Below are 23,775 nucleotides of genomic sequence, written 5' to 3'. Positions count from 1 at the left end.
TTTTAAATGGTCATACAAATATATATTAGAAATCAAATCTTTATTATTTTTTGGCAATAACATACTGTGGGTACATTTCTGCCAGTCACAGGCTGTGTCTTAGAATAAGAGGGAGGAGGAGGAAGGGAGCGGGCTGTCGTTTACCACTGTGTATACGCCCACATGTGTGACTCACATATTATGCTCAGATGTGGTAGGGAGGAAATGCTCAGCATAGAAATTCACTGAGCATGTGCAGATCTGCCAACACTGCTTTGTAAAATCACCAACTGCATCAAGGACAAACAGAAGGGGGGACAGAGCAGCAGGATCAACCAGGTTTTTTGCAGAATACAGAACACAAATCTCAGTGACTGAGTATGAACAGCATGTAATACACCATTTTATCATTTTTTATGATGTGGGTTTAATGACACTTTAGGTTACATTATAAAGTGCAGTGGTGTGCTTTAAGCTGACCATAAATGGTACAAATTTGTGTTTTTAAATATCCTTTAGATTTACCTTCAACTATGTAGTGCATGGGCCTGCCTGATTGCATAGAAACTGAAAGTGTTTAGGTTTGACTTTATATTATATGGTTTTGGAAAAACTAAAGGAAAGTTGTATGAGAAAATTGTATAATGTATGGCCAGCCTTACATGCCCACTTGCTTTCTTTTTTTCCCCCCGGGACTCAGATGGTCATATACCCAGCCTCTTGGCCAAGCAGCTATTGTTCCTTAAACAAGACAATACTCTGAGGAATACATTGGCTAACATTTTATGAATAGCTCGTAAAACGTCTGTGCCATTAGGCGTAAACCCAGTCAATAAGTAAACCTAGGAAAGGCACAGTCTATTTGAACATTTGTGGGCAGTGATGGGGCTTTCATGAAGGCCATCACTTAGCACTAATGAAACATTCCTTTAATACTGGTGCTTTTTTTTTTGCACTCTCTGCCATGGCTTTCCAGATCTTCCTTTTACCAGTAAGGTTTGTGCTCCTGTACCCGCTATTACAAACTACCGGAGATGCCCACCCAAAGAATGGCAGCTACAGAATTCCTCTTAAGCAATCTACCCATATTAATAAACAAGTCCACAGACTTACTTAATCAAAATCTTCTCCAAAAGAATCTCTCTGGCAGCACCGAGTAACATCACTGCAGCAGTCTTTGGGTGTTCGTTTTCAGCTTTGTTCAAGAATTCAGTCACCAGCTTGTATACTGGCAAGTAACTGTGTGGTAAGGTTCAGAAAAATTAGGCCCATCTTTTTAAATTAGTCAGAATACAAACATTATAAAAATGTGGCTTTGTTTAAAAATCAAGTTGCCATATACGAAGGCCGGCCATAGACAGTTCGAATCTCGGCCGGTTTAGCAGGAATCATGTATGGGCAGGCTGAATGTACCAAGTTGATTGATTCTTTAACTTATCACTAGCAGCTGCTGTAGCCACTAGAATAATCACTGTGTTCTCCTGGCGGGGAAGGATTTCCCTGCTGGGAGAATACAAATTCTCAGCAGGAGAGATTTCCCTGTCAGCACGGTCTGTGTTGATGAAGGAATTGTGCAAATGTCTTTGCTGCAACCTGTAGTTGCAGGAAAGAAATCGGCACCATCTATGGCAGGCCTAAGTGTTGTGCCTCAATGAAACCACAAAGTGGAGCCAGTGTCATATTTGCAAACTGATATGGTTAATCAAAAAAAATACATAGACACGTACAGTCAACAGAGCATGCAAGTGTTATTAAGTCTATCGAGTTTACTAAACTCCGGAAATTTAGATAATCCCATCAAAATCTCAATGTACTGTAGATTATCATTTCTCCCTGATGGTGTTCTAGTACTGCCCAATGCAGATGACTGACGAGGTGTACAATCTCCAACGTCATTTTGCAAATACAGTATATGCATCGGGGGGGCCTCTTTTTTTTTTTTTTTTTTTTTAATGGAAGGGTATGGGCGAGAGGCAATGGATCCTGAATTTTGTGGGTATTAAAAAGAAAATTGCAACTTTGGATGGGTGCAACTTGGATGTGACTTCTTGTCCCTCTGCGCAGTCACTGTTGCATGTAAAACATTTAGGTATGACTTTCATGCAACTTTTGAGGGTTAACATTGAAGTCTATGGCCCTCAAGTTGCATGAAAATCAGATCAAAGTAGTGCATGAACTACTTTGAAGTCGCTATGACTTTATCACACATATATGAATGGTTATCATTGGAAAACATGGAGTACGACTTGTCATGCAACTTTGATGCCCAAAGTCTTATGACAAGTCACACAAGTGTGAATGGGGTGTAAGAGCCTCTAGGGGGGGACTTTGGGTGTGAAACATATTTATAAGTGAAGGAGCACAAAACACACTAAACACACAAGCTGAAAAAGGCAACAATGCGAGTGGCATGAAGGGGTCCCCTTTAACAGCGGAGATAGTACTGCAGCCGATACACACACAGTAATTAATACAGTTGGTAGACCCAAGATTGGGCGTTTGATATAGGAGAAATATGCATAAAGAAGATCAATGAAAAGAGATACTATGGATAAATGCATTTGGTATATTGAAGAACAACACTTAAATGCAATTGGAATAGCAGATTTGCCTACAACTGGGCGACTGATGTTAAACAAACACATTGACTAAAAAACCAATTACCGTATTTATCGACGTATAACACGCGCAGGCGTATAACACGCACCCCAAGTTTAGGAGGGAAGTTTAAGGAAAAAAAACTTACATTAAAATGCCCATCAATGCAGCCTTATCGTGTCCATCTACAGCCTTGTCAGTGTCAGTTTTAGCATGTAGTTTTAAATATGGCGCCGGAGTTCGGAGGGACTCTGCGGAGCTGAACGAGCGCCGCCGAGATACACATAGTCGAGTGTACTCGGCTCTTTCCGGCGCCGCTCACAGTCCCGTCCTATGATGGACATAACACAGGTCCAATGGCGGGACTGAGCGTCACTGTGAGCGGCGCCGAGAACACTCGACTAGGTGTATCTTGGCTCCGCCCAGTCACTGTGATCTCGGCGGCGCTCGTTCAGCTCCGCCGAGTCCCTCCGAACTCCGCGGCGCCATATTTAAAACTACACACTATGTGAATGGCGGCTGCGATAGATCACAATTAGCGGGGATTGGCGTATAACACGCACCCACGATTTTCCCCTGATTTTAAGGGGAAAAAAGTGTGTGTTATACGCCGATAAATACAGTACATACTATTAAATTAAGTGGATTGTAAATGCAACATTCCCCCTCCTCTCCCCCCCCCGGGTCCCCCAGCATTTTTTTGAATGCCATTTTTCATATACCAGTACTTATGTTTCCAAATTCTTCAGGCTAGTCCTATACCACTGCAAGGGCTGGGTGGTCCTTACTCATGCTGAGAGCTGCTTTCTACAGCCATACATTGTGAATGAAGGCTGCTATGATGAAACACCCTAATTGGCTTGCTCCGGGGGGCACATGTGCGGGCATGCTCCCGAGATGGGCTGCGTGTGCCTATAAACACACACAGCTCAGCCCCCACCCCTTTCTCACAGAAGTTGATCTACAGCACCAGGAGTCAATGGCTCCTGCCAGAGCCTCCTGTGAATACAGCAAGAGTCAAATGATGGACTATAAACAAACAAAAAGTATTTTTTTTTTTTTTCTCTTTACCTGTGCACACGGATTGGTTTGTGGGCCATGATGCACAAGTTACACTTGGGCTTCTTGTCACGGTGGCAAACACATAAACACTTGCAGTCCAGCATCATGAATGTACCATCCCTGTACTTTTGCTGCACTGGTGAGAGCTCCAATAGGAAGTTTTCCAGCTGGTTCCCTACAGCAAACAGACATGGTTACTACTAGGATGAAATTAGAGAAAACATTAATGCTGAACTTCCAGCAAACAGCTAAAAAAAAAAAAAAGACAGATGAAATGCATGAATCATGTTACCCAACAATTTTTATTTCTGTCCACCCCCTCCTGAGATTTACACAGCTCTGCCACACAGTACAACTGTCTGGGTCAGGAACCTGACATATTTCTGTGTTGCAGTATCTCTCACAGGTCTTTTCTTTCCTCCACCCTGCGACTAGACAGTGACAAGAGAAGCAGCACAGTAATCAGATCATCTCTCTCATTCTGCTCTCTCCTATCATGCTACTTGCACTGCAACATACCAAATTGGCAGCCTGTTCTGCTTCCCCTCCCCATTTGAGCTCTGCTGTGCAATAGCCTGCAAGAGGCCCATACCAAATTATATATATATATATATATATATATATATATATATATATATATATATATATATATATATATATATATATATATATATATATATTTATTTATGGTCGTGGCCCTAACACCGAGACAAATGTGGATCACATGAACACGTGACAAGACTCACAACATAAATAGACCTGAGATGTGGCTTTTGGTCGTCTGGTAGGTATGGCAAGAAAAGGGGCCATACCCAAGATAAGTAATGGATGATTGTGGAGGAGAATTTGCTGAGAAGTGCTGTAAAAAGGGGAATGGGAGGGAGGGTATCGTGCACTGGAACTGACAAAGAGGAAGGGGAAGTGGTCAGCTTAAATACCCTCCGGGCTCCTCCCATAAATTCAGGCCAGCATACTGGCCTTCTAAAATATATATATATATATATATATATATATATATATATATATATATATACACACACACACACACACACACACACACATACATACACACATACATACATATATACACACACACACATACACACACAATAAATTTATATATATATAATTATTATACAGGATTTATATAGCGCCGACAGTGTACGCAGCGTTTTACAACATTAGGGCAGACAGTACAAGTACAATACAATTCAATACAGGAGGAATCAGAGGGCCCTGCTTGTTAGAGCTTACAATCTAGGAGGGAGGGTCAAGTTATACAAAAGGGTAATAGCTGTGGGGGATGAGCTAATGGAGAAAATAGTGCAGTTGTTAGATGGAGGCAGGATAGACTTCTCTGAAGAGGAAAGTTTTCAGGGATCGCCTAAAGGTGGATAAATTTGGAGACAGTCTGACGGATTGGGGTAGGGAATTCCAGAGGATGGGCGAGGCTCGGGAGAAGTCCTGGAGGCGGATATGGGAGGAGGTGATGAGGGAACTAGAGAGCAGGAGGTCTTGGAAGGAACGGAGATGGCGATTAGGTTGGTATTTTGAGACTAGGCTAGTGATGTAGCTGGGGGCAGAGTTGTGGATGACTTTGTAACTTATTGTTAGTATTTTGAATTTAATTCGTTGGGTGAGTGGTAGCCAATGGCAGGATTGGCAGAGAGGGGTAGCAGACACTGAGCGGTTTGTAAGGTGGATGAGTCTGGCAGTAGCATTCATGATGGACTGAAGGGGGGATAGTCTATTTAAAGGTAAGCCAATGAGGAGGGAGTTGCAGTAGTCGAGGCGAGAGATAACCAGGGAGTGAATCAGGAGCTTTGTGGTTTCATTGGTTAGAAAGGGACGTAGTTTAGAAATGCGGAGGTTGAGGCGGCAAGCTTTGGAAAGTGAATGGATGTGGGGCCGAAAGGAGAGTTCAGAGTCCAGGATAACACCTAGCACCCTGACATGTGGGGACGGGTGGATAGTTTTGCTATTGCTTTTGACAGAGAAGTCAGGGGAAGAGGCACGTGGGGGAGGAAATAATAATAATAATAATATATAAATATATATATATATATATATATATATATATATATATATATATATATACACATACATACACATACACATACACACACACACACACACACAGTATCTCACAAAAGTGAGTACACACTCAAAATAACTCAACACACAGCCATTAATGTATATACCCGCTGGCAACAAAAGTGAGTACACCCCTAAATTAAAATGTCCAAATTGGGCCCAAAGTGTCAATATTTTGTGTGGCCACCATTATTTTCCAGCACTGCCTTAACCCTCTTTGGCATGGAGTTCACCAGAGCTTCACAGGTTGCCACTGAAGTCCTCTTCCACTCCTCCATGATGACATCACGGAGCTGGTGGATGTTAGAGACCTTGCGGTCCTCCATCTTCATTTTGAGGATGTCCCACAGATGCTCAATAGGGTTTAGGTCTGGAAACATGCTTGGCCAGTCCATCATTCTTACCCTCAGCTTCTTTAGCAAGGCAGTGGTCGTCTTGGAGGTGTGTTTGGGGTCGTTATGTTGGAATACTGCCCTGCGGCCCAGTCCCCGAAGGGAGGGGATCATGCTCTGCTTCAGTACATGTTGTCATTCATGGTTCCCTCAATGAACTGTAGCTCCCCAGTGCCGGCAGCATTCATGCAGCCCCAGACCATGACACTCCCACCACCATGCTTGACTGTAGGCAAGACACACTTGTCTTTGTACTCCTCACCTGGTTGCCTCCACACACGCTTGACACCGTCTGAACCAAATAAGTTTATCTTGGTCTCATCAGACCACAGGACATGGTTCCAGTAATCCATGTCCTTAGTCTGCTAGTCTTCATCAAACTGTTTGCAGGCTTTCTTGTGCATCATCTTTAAAAGAGGCTTCCTTCTGGGATGACAGCCATGCAGAACAATTTGATGCAGTGTGCGGTGTACGGTCTGAGCACTGACAGGCTGACCCCCCACCCCTTGAACCTCTGCAGCAATGCTGGCAGCACTCATGTGTCTATTTCCCAAAGACAACCTCTGGATATGATGCTGAGCACGTGCACTCATCTTCTTTGGTCGTCCATGGCGAGGCCTGGTCTGAATGGAACCTGTCCTGTTATACCGCTGTATGGTCTTGGCCACCTTGTTGCAGCTCTGTTTCAGGGTCTTGGCAATCTTCTTATAGCCTAGGCCATCTTTATGTAGAGCAACAATTCTTTTTTTCAGATCCTCAAAGTTCTTTGCCATGAGGCCCCATGTTGAACCTCCAGTGACCAGTATGAGAGAGTGAGAGCGATAACACCAAATTTACCACACCAGCTCCCCATTCACAACTGAGACCTTGTAACACTAATGAGTCACATGACACCGGAGAGGGAAAATGGCTAATTGGGCCCAATTTAGACATTTTTACTTAGGTTTGTACTCACTTTTGTTGCCAGCGGTTCAGACATTAATGCCTGTATGTTGAGTTATTTTGAGGGGACAGCAAATTTACACTGTTATACAAGCTGTACACTCACTACTTTACATTGTAGCAAAGTGTCATTTCATCAGTGTTGTCACATGAAAAGATATAATGTAATGTGAATATAAATGTGAGGAGTGTACTCATTTTTGTGAGATACTGTGTAATATATATATATATATATATATATATATATATATATATATATAGATCCACACTGGAGTATGCTGCAAAATGTAGTATATACCGGTATATATATATATATATATATATATATATATATATATATACACACACACACACACACACACACATATATATATACATATATACATACACACACATACACACACATATATACACACACAGTGGGGACGGAAAGTATTCAGACCCCCTTAAAATTTTCACTCTTTGTTACATTGCAGCCATTTGCTAAAATCATTTAAAGTTCATTTTTTTCCTCATTAATGTACACAGCACCCCTTATTGGACAGAAAAACACAGAATTGTTGACATTTTTGCAGATTAAAAAATAAAAACTGAAATATCACATGGTCCTAAGTATTCAGACCCTTTGCTGTGACACTCATATATTTAACTCAGGTGCTGTCCATTTCTTCTGATCATCCTTGAGATGGTTCTACACCTTCATTTGAGTCCAGCTGTGTTTGATTATACTGATTGGACTTGATTAGGAAAGCCACACACCTGTCTATATAAGACCTTACAGCTCACAGTGCATGTCAGAGCAAATGAGAATCATGAGGTCAAAAAGGAACTGCCTGAAGAGCTCAGAGACAGAATTGTGGCAAGGCACAGATCTGGCCAAGGTTACAGAAAAATTTCTGCTGCACTTAAGGTTCCTAAGAGCACAGTGGCCTCCATAATCCCTAAATGGAAGACGTTTGGGACGACCAGATCCCTTCCTAGAGCTGGCCGTCCGGCCAAACTGAGCTATCGGGGGAGAAGAGCCTTGGTGAGAGAGGTAAAGAAGAACCCAAAGATCACTGTGGCTGAGCTCCAGAGATGCAGTCGGGAGATGGGAGAAAGTTGTAGAAAGTCAACAATCACTTCAGCCCTCCACCAGTCGGGGCTTTATGGCAGAGTGGCCCGACGGAAGCCTCTCCTCAGTGCAAGACACATGAAAGCCCGCATTGAGTTTGCTAAAAAAAACGCCTGAAGGACTCCAAGATGGTGAGAAATAAGATTCTCTGGTCTGATGAGACCAAGATAGAACTTTTTGGCCTTAATTCTAAGCGGTATGTGTGGAGAAAACCAGGCACTGCTCATCACCTGTCCAATACAGTCCCAACAGTGAAGCATGGTGGTGGCAGCATCATGCTGTGGGGGTGTTTTTCAGCCGCAGGGACAGGACGACTGGTTGCAATTGAGGGAAAGATGAATGCGGTCAAGTACAGGGATATCCTGGACGAAAACCTTCTCCAGAGTGCTCAGGACCTCAGACTGGGCCGAAGGTTTACCTTCCAACAAGACAATGACCCTAAGCACACAGCTAAAATAACGAAGGAGTGGCTTCATAACAACTCCGTGACTGTTCTTGAATGGTCCAGCCAGAGCCCTGACTTAAACCCAATTGAGCATCTCTGGAGAGACCTTAAAATGTCTGTCCACCAACGTTTACCATCCAACCTGACAGAACTGGAGAGGATCTGCAAGGAGGAATGGCAGAGGATCCCCAAATCAGGTGTGAAAAACTTGTTGCATCTTTCCAAAAAAGACTCATGGCTGTATTAGATCAAAAGGGTGCTTCTACTAAACACTGAGCAAAGGGTCTGAATACTTAGGACCATGTGATATTTCAGTTTTTCTTTTTTAATAAATCTGCCAACAATTCTGTGTTTTTCTGTCAATATGGGGTGCTGTGTGTACATTGAGGAAAAAAAGTGAACTTAAATGATTTTAGCAAAAGGCTGCAATATAACAAAGAGTGAAAAATTTAAGGGGGTCTGAATACTTTCTGTCACCACTGTATGTGTGTGTATATTATATATATATATATATATATACATACACACACACACACACACACACACACACACACACACACACTACATTTTGCAGCATACTCCAGTGTGGATGCCGCAGAAATACTTTAAACAGTTCGAGACTGCTGTGGTCTCCTTCCTATGGTGTCCACATCAACCTAGGTTCAGATTGTCAGTATTGCAGAGGTCTTTCACACAAGAGAGGTTTGGCTTGCCCAGACCTACAGTTAATGCCTACAACTTTGCAGCACTGTTCTCAAACGCACACAATTGGTTGATAGCTGACAAAAACAATGCTTAGGTGGTCTTAGAGGCGGCATATCTAGGGTCTTATGAGGCCTTGCGTAATTTGCTGTATAGAGGCATTTCAGCCCCTTTTCTACTCACGTTGTCCATAAAGCCACTACTTAGGGCCTGGCACCTTAAATTCTCAGCATCTTCCCACAGTTGGTCACCCCATACACCCTTGTGGTTAAATCCACAAGGGGGTTCAGGTATCTCATCCAGATTTGTGAGGGTTGTGCTCTTAGATCCTTTGGCTCTCTGAAGCTACATTGTGCCCTCCTCAACTCGTACCTGTTCCGGTATCTCCAATTGCACCATGCATTCCAGACACAATTTCGTAATCAACCGATCACCTTTGTTGTTTCAGGATTGAGTATCTACTGCAAGATGTCTCCCTAGTGAAACTGCTCTCTGTTTTTAAGGCCCTTTTACCATCTGTTCATGATGACCTTTATAAACCGCTGACTTGCTGGTGTAGGTAGGTACCGGTGATGAATGCTGAGGACTAGGAGGATGTATGGGATTATTCTATGTTGTAATTAGTCTCTACACGTGAATTCAAGTTTCTTCATAGAATATATTTCATTACTCAAAGGCTACACAGGATTTTCCCTGAACACTACTCTAGATGCTGGCACTGCTCAGAGGATCCAGCCACTATTATACATGTTTTTTGGGACTGTCCTGTCATACGGTCCTTTTGGGAGGAGGTATCCCGGTGGATATTCTCACAGCTACCGTTTCAGTGTCCTTAAACTACTGACGTATGCATGTTAAGATTGGTCCATCTCTTGGCCACAAATAGAGCCATAAGAACACCATTAGGTTTGTTATTGGTTTTATGCTTGCAAGGCTCTACTTCTTAAATGGAAATCTCCCTCAGCCACCACTTCTATAAGCACCTGGTTAATACAGCGGTTCCGCTCTACAAATTTACATATGAATTATAGAGACTGCCCCCAAAAATATTCTAAAGTATGGGACATTTGGTTAGAATAGCCTACCCACCACTGCCTCTACTGAGTTAACTCAAAAATACTATTATGCTAGGTCCACTTACTCTTTAGAAAGGGAATACTATAGTCCTGTTGGAAGCTCTATTTTATCTTTTTCTGGAGTCATTGTGTATGGTTTGTTGAGTGCTGGAGTGTCCTGGTTGCCCTATCACTGTTTTTCGTAGTGGTTTTTTTTTTTAGTCTTGTAGAATTTATGCCCAATAGGCTTTGTTTTCTGACTAATAACAAATCAATAAATAGATTTTGGAAAAAAAAAAAAAAACAGTAAAAGGTATTGGAAGACATAAGCACCTCCTTCCCTAAGCTCAGCATCAATCTCTGTAAGATCCAGCTTGAAGATGGTAAGGATCCCAGCTAAAGCTATGTCTCGGCGCTCCTTCCAGTATCTGCTCTTGTTGTGGGCATTACAATGGCAGTCTGAGGGACACGTCCATGAGGAACACTATAAAGAGAACACAGGCAAACAAACATTAATAAAAAAAAAAAAAAAAAAAAAAAAAAAAAGGAAGAAGCAGCTAGCGGTTAGGATATAAATGGCAGTGGTGCAAGCTATTGATTTGTACTTCTTGTAGTGTTACGGTTTGGCAGGATTTCTTAAGGTAAAAAATAGATTGGAGAAAAGTTGTTTTTTTTTTTTTTTTTTTTTTTACCTCTGAAGCAGGCTTGTCACACAGGTAGCAATAACATTCTCCACAGAAGCTGGCATTCTGCTCCAACGGGACATCAGTCTCCTGCTCCACACGTCTAGGGAACAAACAGTCATGTCATAACTACAGCCCACTATACACTCCTGGCACAATGCGGTTTACACTATGTGCGTCTTACGCGAAAGGATGCATAGTGCAGTCGTATCTGGCGTGTGGCATCACATGAGGCTTTTTACTATACGTTATCGCAAGTTCGTCATCCAGCACTTCCAACTTCCTCTTCTCTGGTGTGAAGAGCCTATCTGAAATATTTCAAAAATATATTAAAAAAAAATTATTAAAATGAACGAACCAGTCACATCTGGGCTTGCAAGAATCTGAAGAGTCATTCTTTTAATATAAATGCACAGGGATTAATACTTACATTTGCCCCTTTTTTTAGCCTAATGCTGGATACACAGTATACAACTTTTTTTGTTCAATTTCCTTTAGATTTGACTACAACTATGTAGTGCAAGGACCTGCCTGACTGCGTACAAATTGAAAGGTTTGTCCTCAGCTCTTGTGTTTCAGTGTCAGAGGTTACCTGAAGTACGTTATGTGGGCACTGAAAGGAGAAGAGACCAGAAGTCTAAGGACCACACAAGGCCTGTTGTACGACCTTCATTTCAGGTAAGAAAATGGGGCTCACATTTATTTTCTTTTAAAACGATAGCTTCACTGCCGGTTTCCCTTACCAGAGATATTGGCGGCAGCACCCGAGAGCTGATTAAAAAAAAAAAATCGGCTTGGGTGCAGACACAGCTGGATCCCTGGACAGGTAAGTGCCCTAATATTGAAAGTCAGCAGCTACAGTATTTAAAGGTATCAGTAAAAACGACTGCTCTAATGTCATACATGGCTGCTAGCGCCACAACCTGACAGGACATTGTAGATCAACCATTTCTACAAAACAAGTGCCGCACTTGTTTTGTAGAAATCGCCACAGTATTTGTAGCTGCGAACTTTTAATTTTTTTTTTTTTTTGAATGAGCCTGGAGCTCCGCTTTGAAACATTACTACCCAGGAGACATTACACCCCACATTATGAAGGGGGAGCTCTCTGTATACTTCAAGATATCACTCAAGGCTCAACACACAAGCTGATACTCCCCTTTATCCCTCTGTCTCATCGACCATTCAATTGAGGGAGTACAAAGCATCCCTTAAAGTGGAACTTTAGTGAGAAAATTAAAGTAATTGTCAAGGCAGGAGTTTTTTTTCCTTTATCTTAATGCATTCTATGCATTAAGATAAAAAGCCTTGTGTGTGCAGCAACCCCCTAAAGACTTACCTGAGCCCCATATAGATCCAGCGTTGTAAGATTTTCTCAGCTGCCCAGGACGCCCCTCCTCATTGACTGAGACAGCAGCGCAGCACCATTGACTCCCCCTGCTGTCAGTCAGCCAATGAGGAGAAAAAGGGGGTGGGGCCGGGCCGCAGCCCGTGTCTGAGTAGACACAGGGAGCTGTGGCTTGTCTCAGGTGCCCCCATAGCAAGCTGGTTGGGGGGGGAGGGGGACTCAACAGGAGGGAGGGGGCAGGAGCACCTAAGAGGGACCCATGAGGAGGATGCGGGCTGCTCTGTGCAAATCCACTGGGCAGGCAAGTATAACGTTTCATTTTTTTTTTTTTTTAAATAATAGACTTTAAATCACTTCAGGTTGGTTCCTTTTGCAGGTATAGCTATGTAAAGCATTAAAAACAAGTACCTATAGTTTTTAAAATCCAGTAATGCAATGTCTCATAGCCAACTGCTTGCTATGGGGACACAAAAAAAAAATAGGAGGAACCAAGATGGCCGCCAGGGACCGGAGAAGAGAAGGATTGGGGCCACTGTGAGCAATACCACTGCACAGAGCAGGTAAGTATAACATGTTTGTTATTTCATTTAAAAAAAAAAATTATTCTGACTTTAGTAACACTTTACTTTCCATGCAGCCGAACTGCAGGTTTACCACTGCGGTAGATGCACTTGTAGATTCAATTAACTGTGAGCGCGCCCATTAGCAGGCTCGTAGTTCATTCATTCTTCCTTCAGCTTTGTAACAGAAAGTCTGTAGAAGGATACAGAACACAAAGCCGGGGGAAGACTGTGCAGGAGAACGTACGAAAAAAAAAAAAAAAAAAAAATCTAAAATTTTTTTTCCCTGTAAAATGTTTTTTTTTTTTTGAGGTGAACTTCGCTTTTAAATAAAACCATATGAAGGAATCTGGCACTAATACATGAATATTACTTACCAGCAGTTTCTTCAATTAGCAGGACAGAGTTGCCAAGTGTTGACACTTCACTCTCATCATCGCTAATTACAATTATGCTCACTTCTGGAAGGGTTGCTTCTAAAGATGTTCCCTCCCCACAACTTCCTTCACCTGTCCTCATTCTGATGGTTCCTAACAGCAAAAAACAAAACAAGTGCTGATGAATACAAACCTGAATGCTGGATGCACACACATTGGTAATACAATGTACACGTCACTACAGAACTAGAGTTTGGTGTCACATAAAAGTTAGCTCTTCACTTCTGATTCCTTTGGTTTCTGTCAAACTTTTGTAAACTCTGTCCAAACACATATGAATTGAAAATTTGTGAAAAATTATAGAGGGCTTCAAGTGTGGCCCAGCACATTTTTGCACCTCAACACCCAAAAACGTCTGCCCTGCTGCATTTTTTGTAGCGTATCGCAATGCATACAAAAGAAGTTGTAATACAATAACTACGGCACAAAAACAGCCCCCAACACTGGCGTCAGCAGGCGCGACAACAGCCCCCAACACTGGCGTCAGCAGGCGCGACAACAGCCCCCAACACTGGCGTCAGCAGGCGCGACAACAGCCCCCAACACTGGCGTCAGCAGGCGCGACAACAGCCCCCAACACTGGCGTCAGCAGGCGCGACAACAGCCCCCAACACTGGCGTCAGCAGGCGCGACAACAGCCCCCAACACTGGCGTCAGCAGGCGCGACAACAGCCCCCAACACTGGCGTCAGCAGGCGCGACAACAGCCCCCAACACTGGCGTCAGCAGGCGCGACAACAGCCCCCAACACTGGCGTCAGCAGGCGCGACAACAGCCCCCAACACTGGCGTCAGCAGGCGCGACAACAGCCCCCAACACTGGCGTCAGCAGGCGCGACAACAGCCCCCAACACTGGCGTCAGCAGGCGCGACAACAGCCCCCAACACTGGCGTCAGCAGGCGCGACAACAGCCCCCAACACTGGCGTCAGCAGGCGCGACAACAGCCCCCAACACTGGCGTCAGCAGGCGCGACAACAGCCCCCAACACTGGCGTCAGCAGGCGCGACAACAGCCCCCAACACTGGCGTCAGCAGGCGCGACAACAGCCCCCAACACTGGCGTCAGCAGGCGCGACAACAGCCCCCAACACTGGCGTCAGCAGGCGCGACAACAGCCCCCAACACTGGCGTCAGCAGGCGCGACAACAGCCCCCAACACTGGCGTCAGCAGGCGCGACAACAGCCCCCAACACTGGCGTCAGCAGGCGCGACAACAGCCCCCAACACTGGCGTCAGCAGGCGCGACAACAGCCCCCAACACTGGCGTCAGCAGGCGCGACAACAGCCCCCAACACTGGCGTCAGCAGGCGCGACAACAGCCCCCAACACTGGCGTCAGCAGGCGCGACAACAGCCCCCAACACTGGCGTCAGCAGGCGCGACAACAGCCCCCAACACTGGCGTCAGCAGGCGCGACAACAGCCCCCAACACTGGCGTCAGCAGGCGCGACAACAGCCCCCAACACTGGCGTCAGCAGGCGCGACAACAGCCCCCAACACTGGCGTCAGCAGGCGCGACAACAGCCCCCAACACTGGCGTCAGCAGGCGCGACAACAGCCCCCAACACTGGCGTCAGCAGGCGCGACAACAGCCCCCAACACTGGCGTCAGCAGGCGCGACAACAGCCCCCAACACTGGCGTCAGCAGGCGCGACAACAGCCCCCAACACTGGCGTCAGCAGGCGCGACAACAGCCCCCAACACTGGCGTCAGCAGGCGCGACAACAGCCCCCAACACTGGCGTCAGCAGGCGCGACAACAGCCCCCAACACTGGCGTCAGCAGGCGCGACAACAGCCCCCAACACTGGCGTCAGCAGGCGCGACAACAGCCCCCAACACTGGCGTCAGCAGGCGCGACAACAGCCCCCAACACTGGCGTCAGCAGGCGCGACAACAGCCCCCAACACTGGCGTCAGCAGACGCGACAACAGCCCCCAACACTGGCGTCAGCAGACGCGACAACAGCCCCCAACACTGGCGTCAGCAGACGCGACAACAGCCCCCAACACTGGCGTCAGCAGGCGCGACAACAGCCCCCAACACTGGCGTCAGCAGGCGCGACAACAGCCCCCAACACTGGCGTCAGCAGGCGCGACAACAGCCCCCAACACTGGCGTCAGCAGGCGCGACAACAGCCCCCAACACTGGCGTCAGCAGGCGCGACAACAGCCCCCAACACTGGCGTCAGCAGGCGCGACAACAGCCCCCAACACTGGCGTCAGCAGGCGCGACAACAGCCCCCAACACTGGCGTCAGCAGACGCGACAACAGCCCCCAACACTGGCGTCAGCAGACGCGACAACAGCCCCCAACACTGGCGTCAGCAGACGCGACAACAGCCCCCAACACTGGCGTCAGCAGACGCGACAACAGCCCCCAACACTGGCGTCAGCAGACGCGACAACAGCCCCCAACACTGGCGTCAGCAGACGCGACAACAGCCCCCAACACTGGCGTCAGCAGACGCGACAACAGCCCCCAACACTGGCGTCAGCAGACGCGACAACAGCCCCCAACACTGGCGTCAGCAGACGCGACAACAGCCCCCAACACTGGCGTCAGCAGACGCGACAACAGCCCCCAACACTGGCGTCAGCAGACGCGACAACAGCCCCCAACACTGGCGTCAGCAGACGCGACAACAGCCCCCAACACTGGCGTCAGCAGACGCGACAACAGCCCCCAACACTGGCATCAGCAGACGCGACAACAGCCCCCAACACTGGCGTCAGCAGACGCAACAACAGCCCCCAACATTGGTGTCAGCAGACGCGACAACAGCCCCCAACACTGGCGTCAGCAGACGCAACAACAGCCACCAACATTGGTGTCAGCAGACACAATAACAAACCAATATTGGTGTCAGCAGACGCAATAACAACCCTCGGCATTGGAGCCAGTACTATTAACCCTTCCACCGACATTGTTGGTCAATTCAGGTGAAATTTAACTGCCCCTTCCTGCATTGGTGATCATGGCAGTGAAAGGTAACCCCCCACCCCCTTCCCACACATTGGTGATCAAGGCTGTGTTCAGACCTATGCGAATTGGATGCGGCTTGCACCCCATCCAATTCGCAGATTTTAAAATTTACTAGTTAAAAAACAACGATAAAATAAATGAATAAAATTTACTAGTTTCAATCAGTCTAGTTCACATATGTGCGTTGCATTCGCACTCCGCATTGCCCCAAAAACGTGTGCGTTTTCTAGGAAGTGCGGTGCGAATTGCAGGCACATATTCTGATTCACAGATGCGTTCCATTGTGAACAGAAATTCTTCTCCCCTCCTCGCTACACCCCCCCCCCCCTGCTCAGCTGATCCGCAGGTACAACGGAGAGAAATCGCTGAACAGATGCTTTTTTTTCCTTCACAGAGAAAATGGAGCTGGAATTCGCACCGCACATGTGTGAATCGAAAGAGGAGCTGCAGTTTGGTCGGAAAAAAAAAAAAAATTAAAGTCAGCAGCTACAAATACTGTAGCTGCTGACAATAGGACACTTACCTGTCTAGGGATCCCGCGATGTCAGCACCCTAACCGGATTCTTCAGCCCACATTCACATCGGGCCGATTTAACCTGCGAAATCGCAGGCCATTGCCTGCAATAGCACCGTCCGAATCAGTGCGAAGCCGCACCAATTCCCAAAAGCAGTTCCTGTACTACTTTTGGCCACTTCGGGGGCGATTTCAATAGACATCTGTGCATGAACCCGCACAAATGTCTCTGAAATCGCTCCCAAAGTCGTAATGACAGGTATGAATTCAGCTGAACTCACACGATTTCTAACCCGCAGTCAGTGCAGGCGCCAGAATCTTCACTGAGGGAAACTGGCAGTGACGTCTTTAGGCTTCACAGACAGTTTTCTAATGCACATGCGCTTTCTAAATGGTCCCGCTGTCTTCTGGGACCTCTGTGTCCCAGAAGGCAGTGGGGAGTAAAGTAGGAGGGGCCGGACATACCTGGAGATCACCGCTGGGATCTTACCTGGAAGTTGGAGCGGGTACCTGTCAAACCCAGGTACCCCCTCCCCCGTAAAAAGTACCAAATGTGGCACACAAGCAAAGCTTCCCCCTTTGGATGGAGCTCCGCTTTAAAGTGGTTGTTAAGGCTCAAGGTTTTTTTACCTTTATGCAATCTATGCATGTGTATTGCACAGAGTGGCAATTAAACTCCTTTTCTGAGGTCCTCCACTGGAGCTTTAAGGCTCTTTCTCTTCTCTGTGTGTCCCCATAGGACACTGCTTCCTATGGGGGGCGCAGTTGCAGGCTTGCTCAAAATCCGGGCTGTGTGCAACTATAGACATGTCATGCAATGTCTCCTCTGCACTAAAATAAACTGACCTGTCTACTCAAAATCCTCTATTGCCTGTGCAGCTCAGTTTACATTTCCGGCATGGTGCCAGTGTTCTGATAATGCCTCCGACAATCTGCGCATGGTGCAGACCCGGGCCACCGAAGCCAGCCTTGCTGGGGACCCGGGCCACCGAAGCCAGCCTTGCTGGGGACCCGGGCCACCGAAGCCAGCCTTGCTGGGGACCCGGGCCACCGAAGCCAGCCTTGCTGGGGACCCGGGCCACCGAAGCCAGCCTTGCTGGGGACCCGGGCCACAGAAGCCAGCCTTGCTGGGGACCCGGGCCACAGAAGCCAGCCTTGCTGGGGACCCGGGCCACAGAAGCCAGCCTTGGTGGGGACCCGGGCCACAGAAGCCAGCCTTGGTGGGGACCCGGGCCACAGAAGCCAGCCTTGGTGGGGACCCGGGCCACAGAAGCCAGCCTTGGTGGGGACCCGGGCCACAGAAGCCAGCCTTGGTGGGGACCCGGGCCACAGAAGCCAGCCTTGGTGGGGACCCGGGCCACAGAAGCCAGCCTTGGTGGGGACCCGGGCCACAGAAGCCAGCCTTGGTGGGGACCCGGGCCACAGAAGCCAGCCTTGGTGGGGACCCGGGCCACAGAAGCCAGCCTTGGTGGGGACCCGGGCCACAGAAGCCAGCCTTGGTGGGGACCCGGGCCACAGAAGCCAGCCTTGGTGGGGACCCGGGCCACAGAAGCCAGCCTTGGTGGGGACCCGGGCCACAGAAGCCAGCCTTGGTGGGGACCCGGGCCACAGAAGCCAGCCTTGGTGGGGACCCGGGCCACAGAAGCCAGCCTTGGTGGGGACCCGGGCCACAGAAGCCAGCCTTGGTGGGGACCCGGGCCACAGAAGCCAGCCTTGGTGGGGACCCGGGCCACAGAAGCCAGCCTTGGTGGGGACCCGGGCCACAGAAGCCAGCCTTGGTGGGGACCCGGGCCACAGAAGCCAGCCTTGGTGGGGACCCGGGCCACAGAAGCCAGCCTTGGTGGGGACCCGGGCCACAGAAGCCAGCCTTGGTGGAGACCCGGGCCACAGAAGCCAGCCTTGGTGGAGACCCGGGCCACAGAAGCCAGCCTTGGTGGAGACCCGGGCCACAGAAGCCAGCCTTGGTGGAGACCCGGGCCACAGAAGCCAGCCTTGGTGGAGACCCGGGCCACAGAAGCCAGCCTTGGTGGAGACCCGGGCCACAGAAGCCAGCCTTGGTGGAGACCCGGGCCACAGAAGCCAGCCTTGGTGGAGACCCGGGCCACAGAAGCCAGCCTTGGTGGAGACCCGGGCCACAGAAGCCAGCCTTGGTGGAGACCCGGGCCACAGAAGCCAGCCTTGGTGGAGACCCGGGCCACAGAAGCCAGCCTTGGTGGAGACCCGGGCCACAGAAGCCAGCCTTGGTGGAGACCCGGGCCACAGAAGCCAGCCTTGGTGGAGACCCGGGCCACAGAAGCCAGCCTTGGTGGAGACCCGGGCCACAGAAGCCAGCCTTGGTGGAGACCCGGGCCACAGAAGCCAGCCTTGGTGGAGACCCGGGCCACAGAAGCCAGCCTTGGTGGAGACCCGGGCCACAGAAGCCAGCCTTGGTGGAGACCCGGGCCACAGAAGCCAGCCTTGGTGGAGACCCGGGCCACAGAAGCCAGCCTTGGTGGAGACCCGGGCCACAGAAGCCAGCCTTGGTGGAGACCCGGGCCACAGAAGCCAGCCTTGGTGGAGACCCGGGCCACAGAAGCCAGCCTTGGTGCAGACTAAGGATGAGTTCAGGCGTGTTCGCAGGTCCACCTGCCCACCAGTAAGCTGACACTCTGCAGCACTAATCACAGGCAGTGAGACATTTTCCGATCTGGCGGGCACGTGGACTTGCGAACATGCCTGAGCTCATCCTTAGTGCAGGCCCATGCACAGAGAGAGCGAGGCAGAATCCAGCGATAAGATGGTCGGGTGATGTCTCCGACGATCTGGGCACGTGCAGTGTTGACGTCATGCCAGCTGATTAGCAGATCATCTGGAGTGATGTCACTACTGCACATGCAGATCGTCGAAGGCATTACCCGACCATGTGCAGTAATCGACAGAACACTGGGCTCAATGCTTCCCACGCATGCACGGCAGTCATGCCATAGCAAGCTGGCCAACCAAAGCTGATGAAGAGCGACACCGAGAAGAAGATGCCTGCAAGGTGACCTCATGGGCGTCGCGGATGGTTGGAGCCGAGGTAAGTGTTCACGGATAGTAGCAGCTTATAAACATCAGATATGGCGGGAATACACATGCATGGTAGAGTTGCCACCTCATCCCTTTAAACCCAAACACATGAATTACACAGGTTCTAAGACTAATTTAATGCAGATAAGACACCGTTTAATTACCACCTTAACTACTTGCCGACCGCTGCATGCCGATATACATCAGCACAAGGGCAGTGGTGGGCAAATGGGTGTACCTGTACGTCCCCTTTAATTGGCGTGGCTAGCAGGCGCGCGTGTGCCACGTACAGCATGACCATGCCCGCGGACTCGATGTCCCGTGATCGTGTCTTGTAAACAAGGCATTTCCCCGTTCTGCCTTGTGACACGACAGATCTACTGCTCCCTGTGATCGGGAGCAGTGATCGCTGTCATGTCAGTGGAAGCCCATCCCCCCCCCCCAGTTAGAAACACTCCCTAGGACACACTTAACCCCTTCATCGCCCCCTAGTGTTTAACCCCCTTCCCTGCCAGTGTCATTTACACAGTAATCAGTGCATTTTTATAGCACTGATCGCTGTATTAATGACAATGGTCCCAAAATACTGTCAAAAATATCCGATGTCTCCTCCATAATGTCGCAGTCACGATAAAAAAAAAAATTAAAAAAAAAAAATCGCAGATTGCTGCCATTACTAATAAAAAAAATAATTTATATAAATGCTATAAATCTATCCCATATTTTGTAGACGCTATAACTTTTGCGCAAACCAATCAATATACTTATTGCGATTTTTTTACCAAAAATATGTAGAATATGTATCTGCCTAAACTGAGGAAAAAAAAAAATTTTTAAATATATTTTTGGGGGATATTTATTATAGCAAACAGTAAAAAATGTGTTTTTTTCAAATTTGTCGCTCTTTTTTTGTTTACAGCGCAAAAAATAAAAACCGCAGAGGCGATCAAATACCACCAAAGGAAAGCTCTATTTGTGGGGAAAAAAGGACATCAATTTTGTTTGGGTGCAAGATCGCACGACCGCGCAATTGTCAGTTAAAGCGACGCAGTGCCGAAACGCAAAAAGTGCTCTGGTCAGGAAGGGGGTAAAATCTTCCGGGGCTGAAGAGGTTAATCAGCCTCAGAACCCGTGCAATTAATAATAATCCGGTTTTAATGGGATGAGGTGGCGACTCTAATGCATGGCAGTGATGGGATTACAAGGTGGAGCCCCCAGGAGAAGGACCCCCCTTGGACATTGGAGCAGAGGCCTATTCCTGCTTTTAGGGAAAGTTTTGGAAATGGAGGAACTACAAGTCCCAGGATAGAATCCGCTTATAAACATCAGATATGGAGAAACTAGAAGAGTCTGTCTATAAAGATCATCCAACGAGGAACTACAACTCCCAGCCTCCACGGGTGACGTATAAAGAGAATAACAGACTCTCACCTCGCCCTTCTCTTCTCTACCAGCTGAAAGTTCGCGCGCTCCCGCCTCCTGCAGGAACAGGAAACGCCAATGGGCGTGGCTTACAGACCGCAGACCGGAGCTCCACGATTGACAGGAAACATGTGGCCTCCACTCCACTTTTTTTTTTTTTTAAATGAACTTTAATGTCACAAATATTCAATACTAGACGCAGGCTCGTGGAAGTGGAGGCCACATGTTTCCTCTCAAACATGGAGCTCCATTCCGCAGCCACACCCTCTCTCTCTTGTTGTGCAAAGCTATTGGACACGCAGCCTGAAGCGGCGGCGGCCATATTTAGTAAGGGAAAGAAAAAAAAGGCAATCTCTTTCTGCGGTGCTGTGTGATTTATGTAAAAAAAAAAAACAATGAATAAAACAAAACGTGCACAATATCCGGCGGTGGATTTGTTTTTCTCTTTTTAAATGTGATCAGTTCCTGGAAAATTGGAGAAACAAGTGACAGTCTGTACTAACTGCACTTACATGTCACTACTTACTGTCATGGAAGTTTATACTGCCCTGCCCTGATTCCGTATATTGCCGTAATAAAAAAAAAAAATGTTACTTTAATAATAATACAAAAAAATATGTTAGTGTATTTGATCTGTATACCAAGTGCACGGCCAGAATTCAAAAAGCTAATAAAATAGGACAGTGTCCCTTTAAGAAAAATGTCAGTTATTTCTTGCTGTGTACAAGATTTTTTTTTTAAAAATGCTATTTTTTTGCTGAGTACAAGACTAAAAAAAAAAAAAAAAAAAAAAATGTTTTTGTTAATGTGTTAGATCTGCATACTGAGTGTGCAGCCGAAATTCACAAAGCTAATAAAATAGGACAGGGCCCCTTTAAGAAGAATTTTCAGTCATTTTTTGCTGAGTACAAGATTCAAAACCAAAACAAAAAACAATTAAATTCCTGTAAGTGTATTAGATCTGTTAAACTGTTTACAGGTAGAATTCACTAAGCTAACAAACTAGGGCAGGATCCCTTTAACCACTTCAGCCCCGGAAGAATTTACCCCCTTCCTGTCCAGAGCACTTTTTGCGATTCGGCACTGCGTTGCTTTAACTGACAATTGCGCAGTCGTGCGACAAACAAAATTGACGTCCTTTTTTCCCCACAAATAGAGGGTTTTTTTTGGTGGTATTTGATCGCCTCTGCAGTTTTTATTTTTTGCGCTATAAACAAAAAAATAGCTACAATTTTGAAAAAAACGCATTATTTTTTTACTTTTTGCTATAATAAATATCCCCCAAAAATATTAAAAAAATTTTTTTTTCCCTCAGTTTAGGCCGATCTGTATTCTTCTACATATTTTTGGTAAAAAAAATCGCAATAAGCATTTATTGATTGGTTTGCGCAAAAGTTATTGCGTTTACAAAATAGGGGATAGATTTATGGCATTTTTATTATTAATTTTTTTTTTTACTAGTAATGGCGGCGATCAGCGATTTTTATCATGACTGCGACATTATGGCGGACACATCGGACATTTTTGACACATTTTTTGGCTCCTTCTGCTAATCACGTGTTAGTAGAAGTTTGGTGAGAGACGATTCGCGCTTTTCAGCCTCGTGCTTTTCAGATCATTACGGCTCTTCAGTTTGTGCTTGTGGGTTCCTATCTGGTTTTCAGTGCGTGTAGTCAGTTCACATCTGGGTTTCAGTGCGTGCTATTTATAGTACGTATTTGATTTCCAGTGCGTTCTTGTCTGCTCGTTTCTGATTTTCAGATCGCTCTTCTCAGGCCTTTCTGATTTTCCGTGCGTTCTGTTAGTTCGTTCTGACCAGCAGACCGTTTTGAAGCCATGTTGCGGGTACGCACTCATCGTAGAGTTCGTGCTGTGCAGGGGCTTGGTGTTGGGGTTCTTACTTTGACCCAAGGCCAGTCCATGAACAGAGCGAGGAGGAGTTCATGGACGAAGAATTGGTTGCTCCAGCGTGACCAATTGTCTCATATGCCTTAGTTGCGGCAGATCCGTGAGAATAATCCTGATTATTTCAGGAATTATCTCCGGGTGACGGACCCCGTTTTTCACCCTTTGTTGGCTTTGCTGTCCCCTTATATTACCAAACAGGATACCTGCATGCGGCAAGCCATCACTCCTGAACAGAGGCTAGTCGCCACGTTGCGGTACTTGGCGACAGGGTGAAGTCTGAAGGACATCAAGTTCTCGACAGGCATCCCCCCCCCCAGGCTCTGGGAATCATTATTCCAGAGACCTGTTCTGCCATCATTTAGGTCCTGCATAAGGACTATATTAAGGTAAGATTTATCCTTTAACATCACATTCTATGTATTTAACGTTTGCCAATATATTGTATTTATTTCATCATTCCCTAATTATCATGATTGTAATATGCTGTGAAT

General features: G+C 47.1%; 1 protein-coding gene across 1 annotated transcript in view; it reads right to left on the bottom strand.

The window, feature by feature from the left end:
• Nucleotides 1-21,924, bottom strand: part of LOC141148731 (uncharacterized) — a 78,324-nt gene extending 56,400 nt beyond the window's left edge. The window contains exons 1-7 of the mRNA XM_073636426.1: nucleotides 21,386-21,924; nucleotides 13,352-13,504; nucleotides 11,251-11,374; nucleotides 11,076-11,169; nucleotides 10,717-10,867; nucleotides 3,649-3,814; nucleotides 1,093-1,218 (exon numbers count right to left, since the gene is read on the bottom strand). Of these exons, the coding sequence (XP_073492527.1) occupies nucleotides 1,093-1,218; nucleotides 3,649-3,814; nucleotides 10,717-10,867; nucleotides 11,076-11,169; nucleotides 11,251-11,374; nucleotides 13,352-13,493 (803 nt within the window). The 5' untranslated portion in view covers nucleotides 13,494-13,504; nucleotides 21,386-21,924. The remainder of the gene's footprint in view (nucleotides 1-1,092; nucleotides 1,219-3,648; nucleotides 3,815-10,716; nucleotides 10,868-11,075; nucleotides 11,170-11,250; nucleotides 11,375-13,351; nucleotides 13,505-21,385) is intronic.
• Nucleotides 21,925-23,775: the final 1,851 nt, after the last annotated feature.

The sequence above is a fragment of the Aquarana catesbeiana genome, linkage group LG06, assembly GCF_042186555.1.
Source record: "Aquarana catesbeiana isolate 2022-GZ linkage group LG06, ASM4218655v1, whole genome shotgun sequence".
Classification (NCBI taxonomy): domain Eukaryota; kingdom Metazoa; phylum Chordata; class Amphibia; order Anura; family Ranidae; genus Aquarana; species Aquarana catesbeiana.
This window is presented reverse-complemented; position numbering and strand designations above follow the sequence as displayed.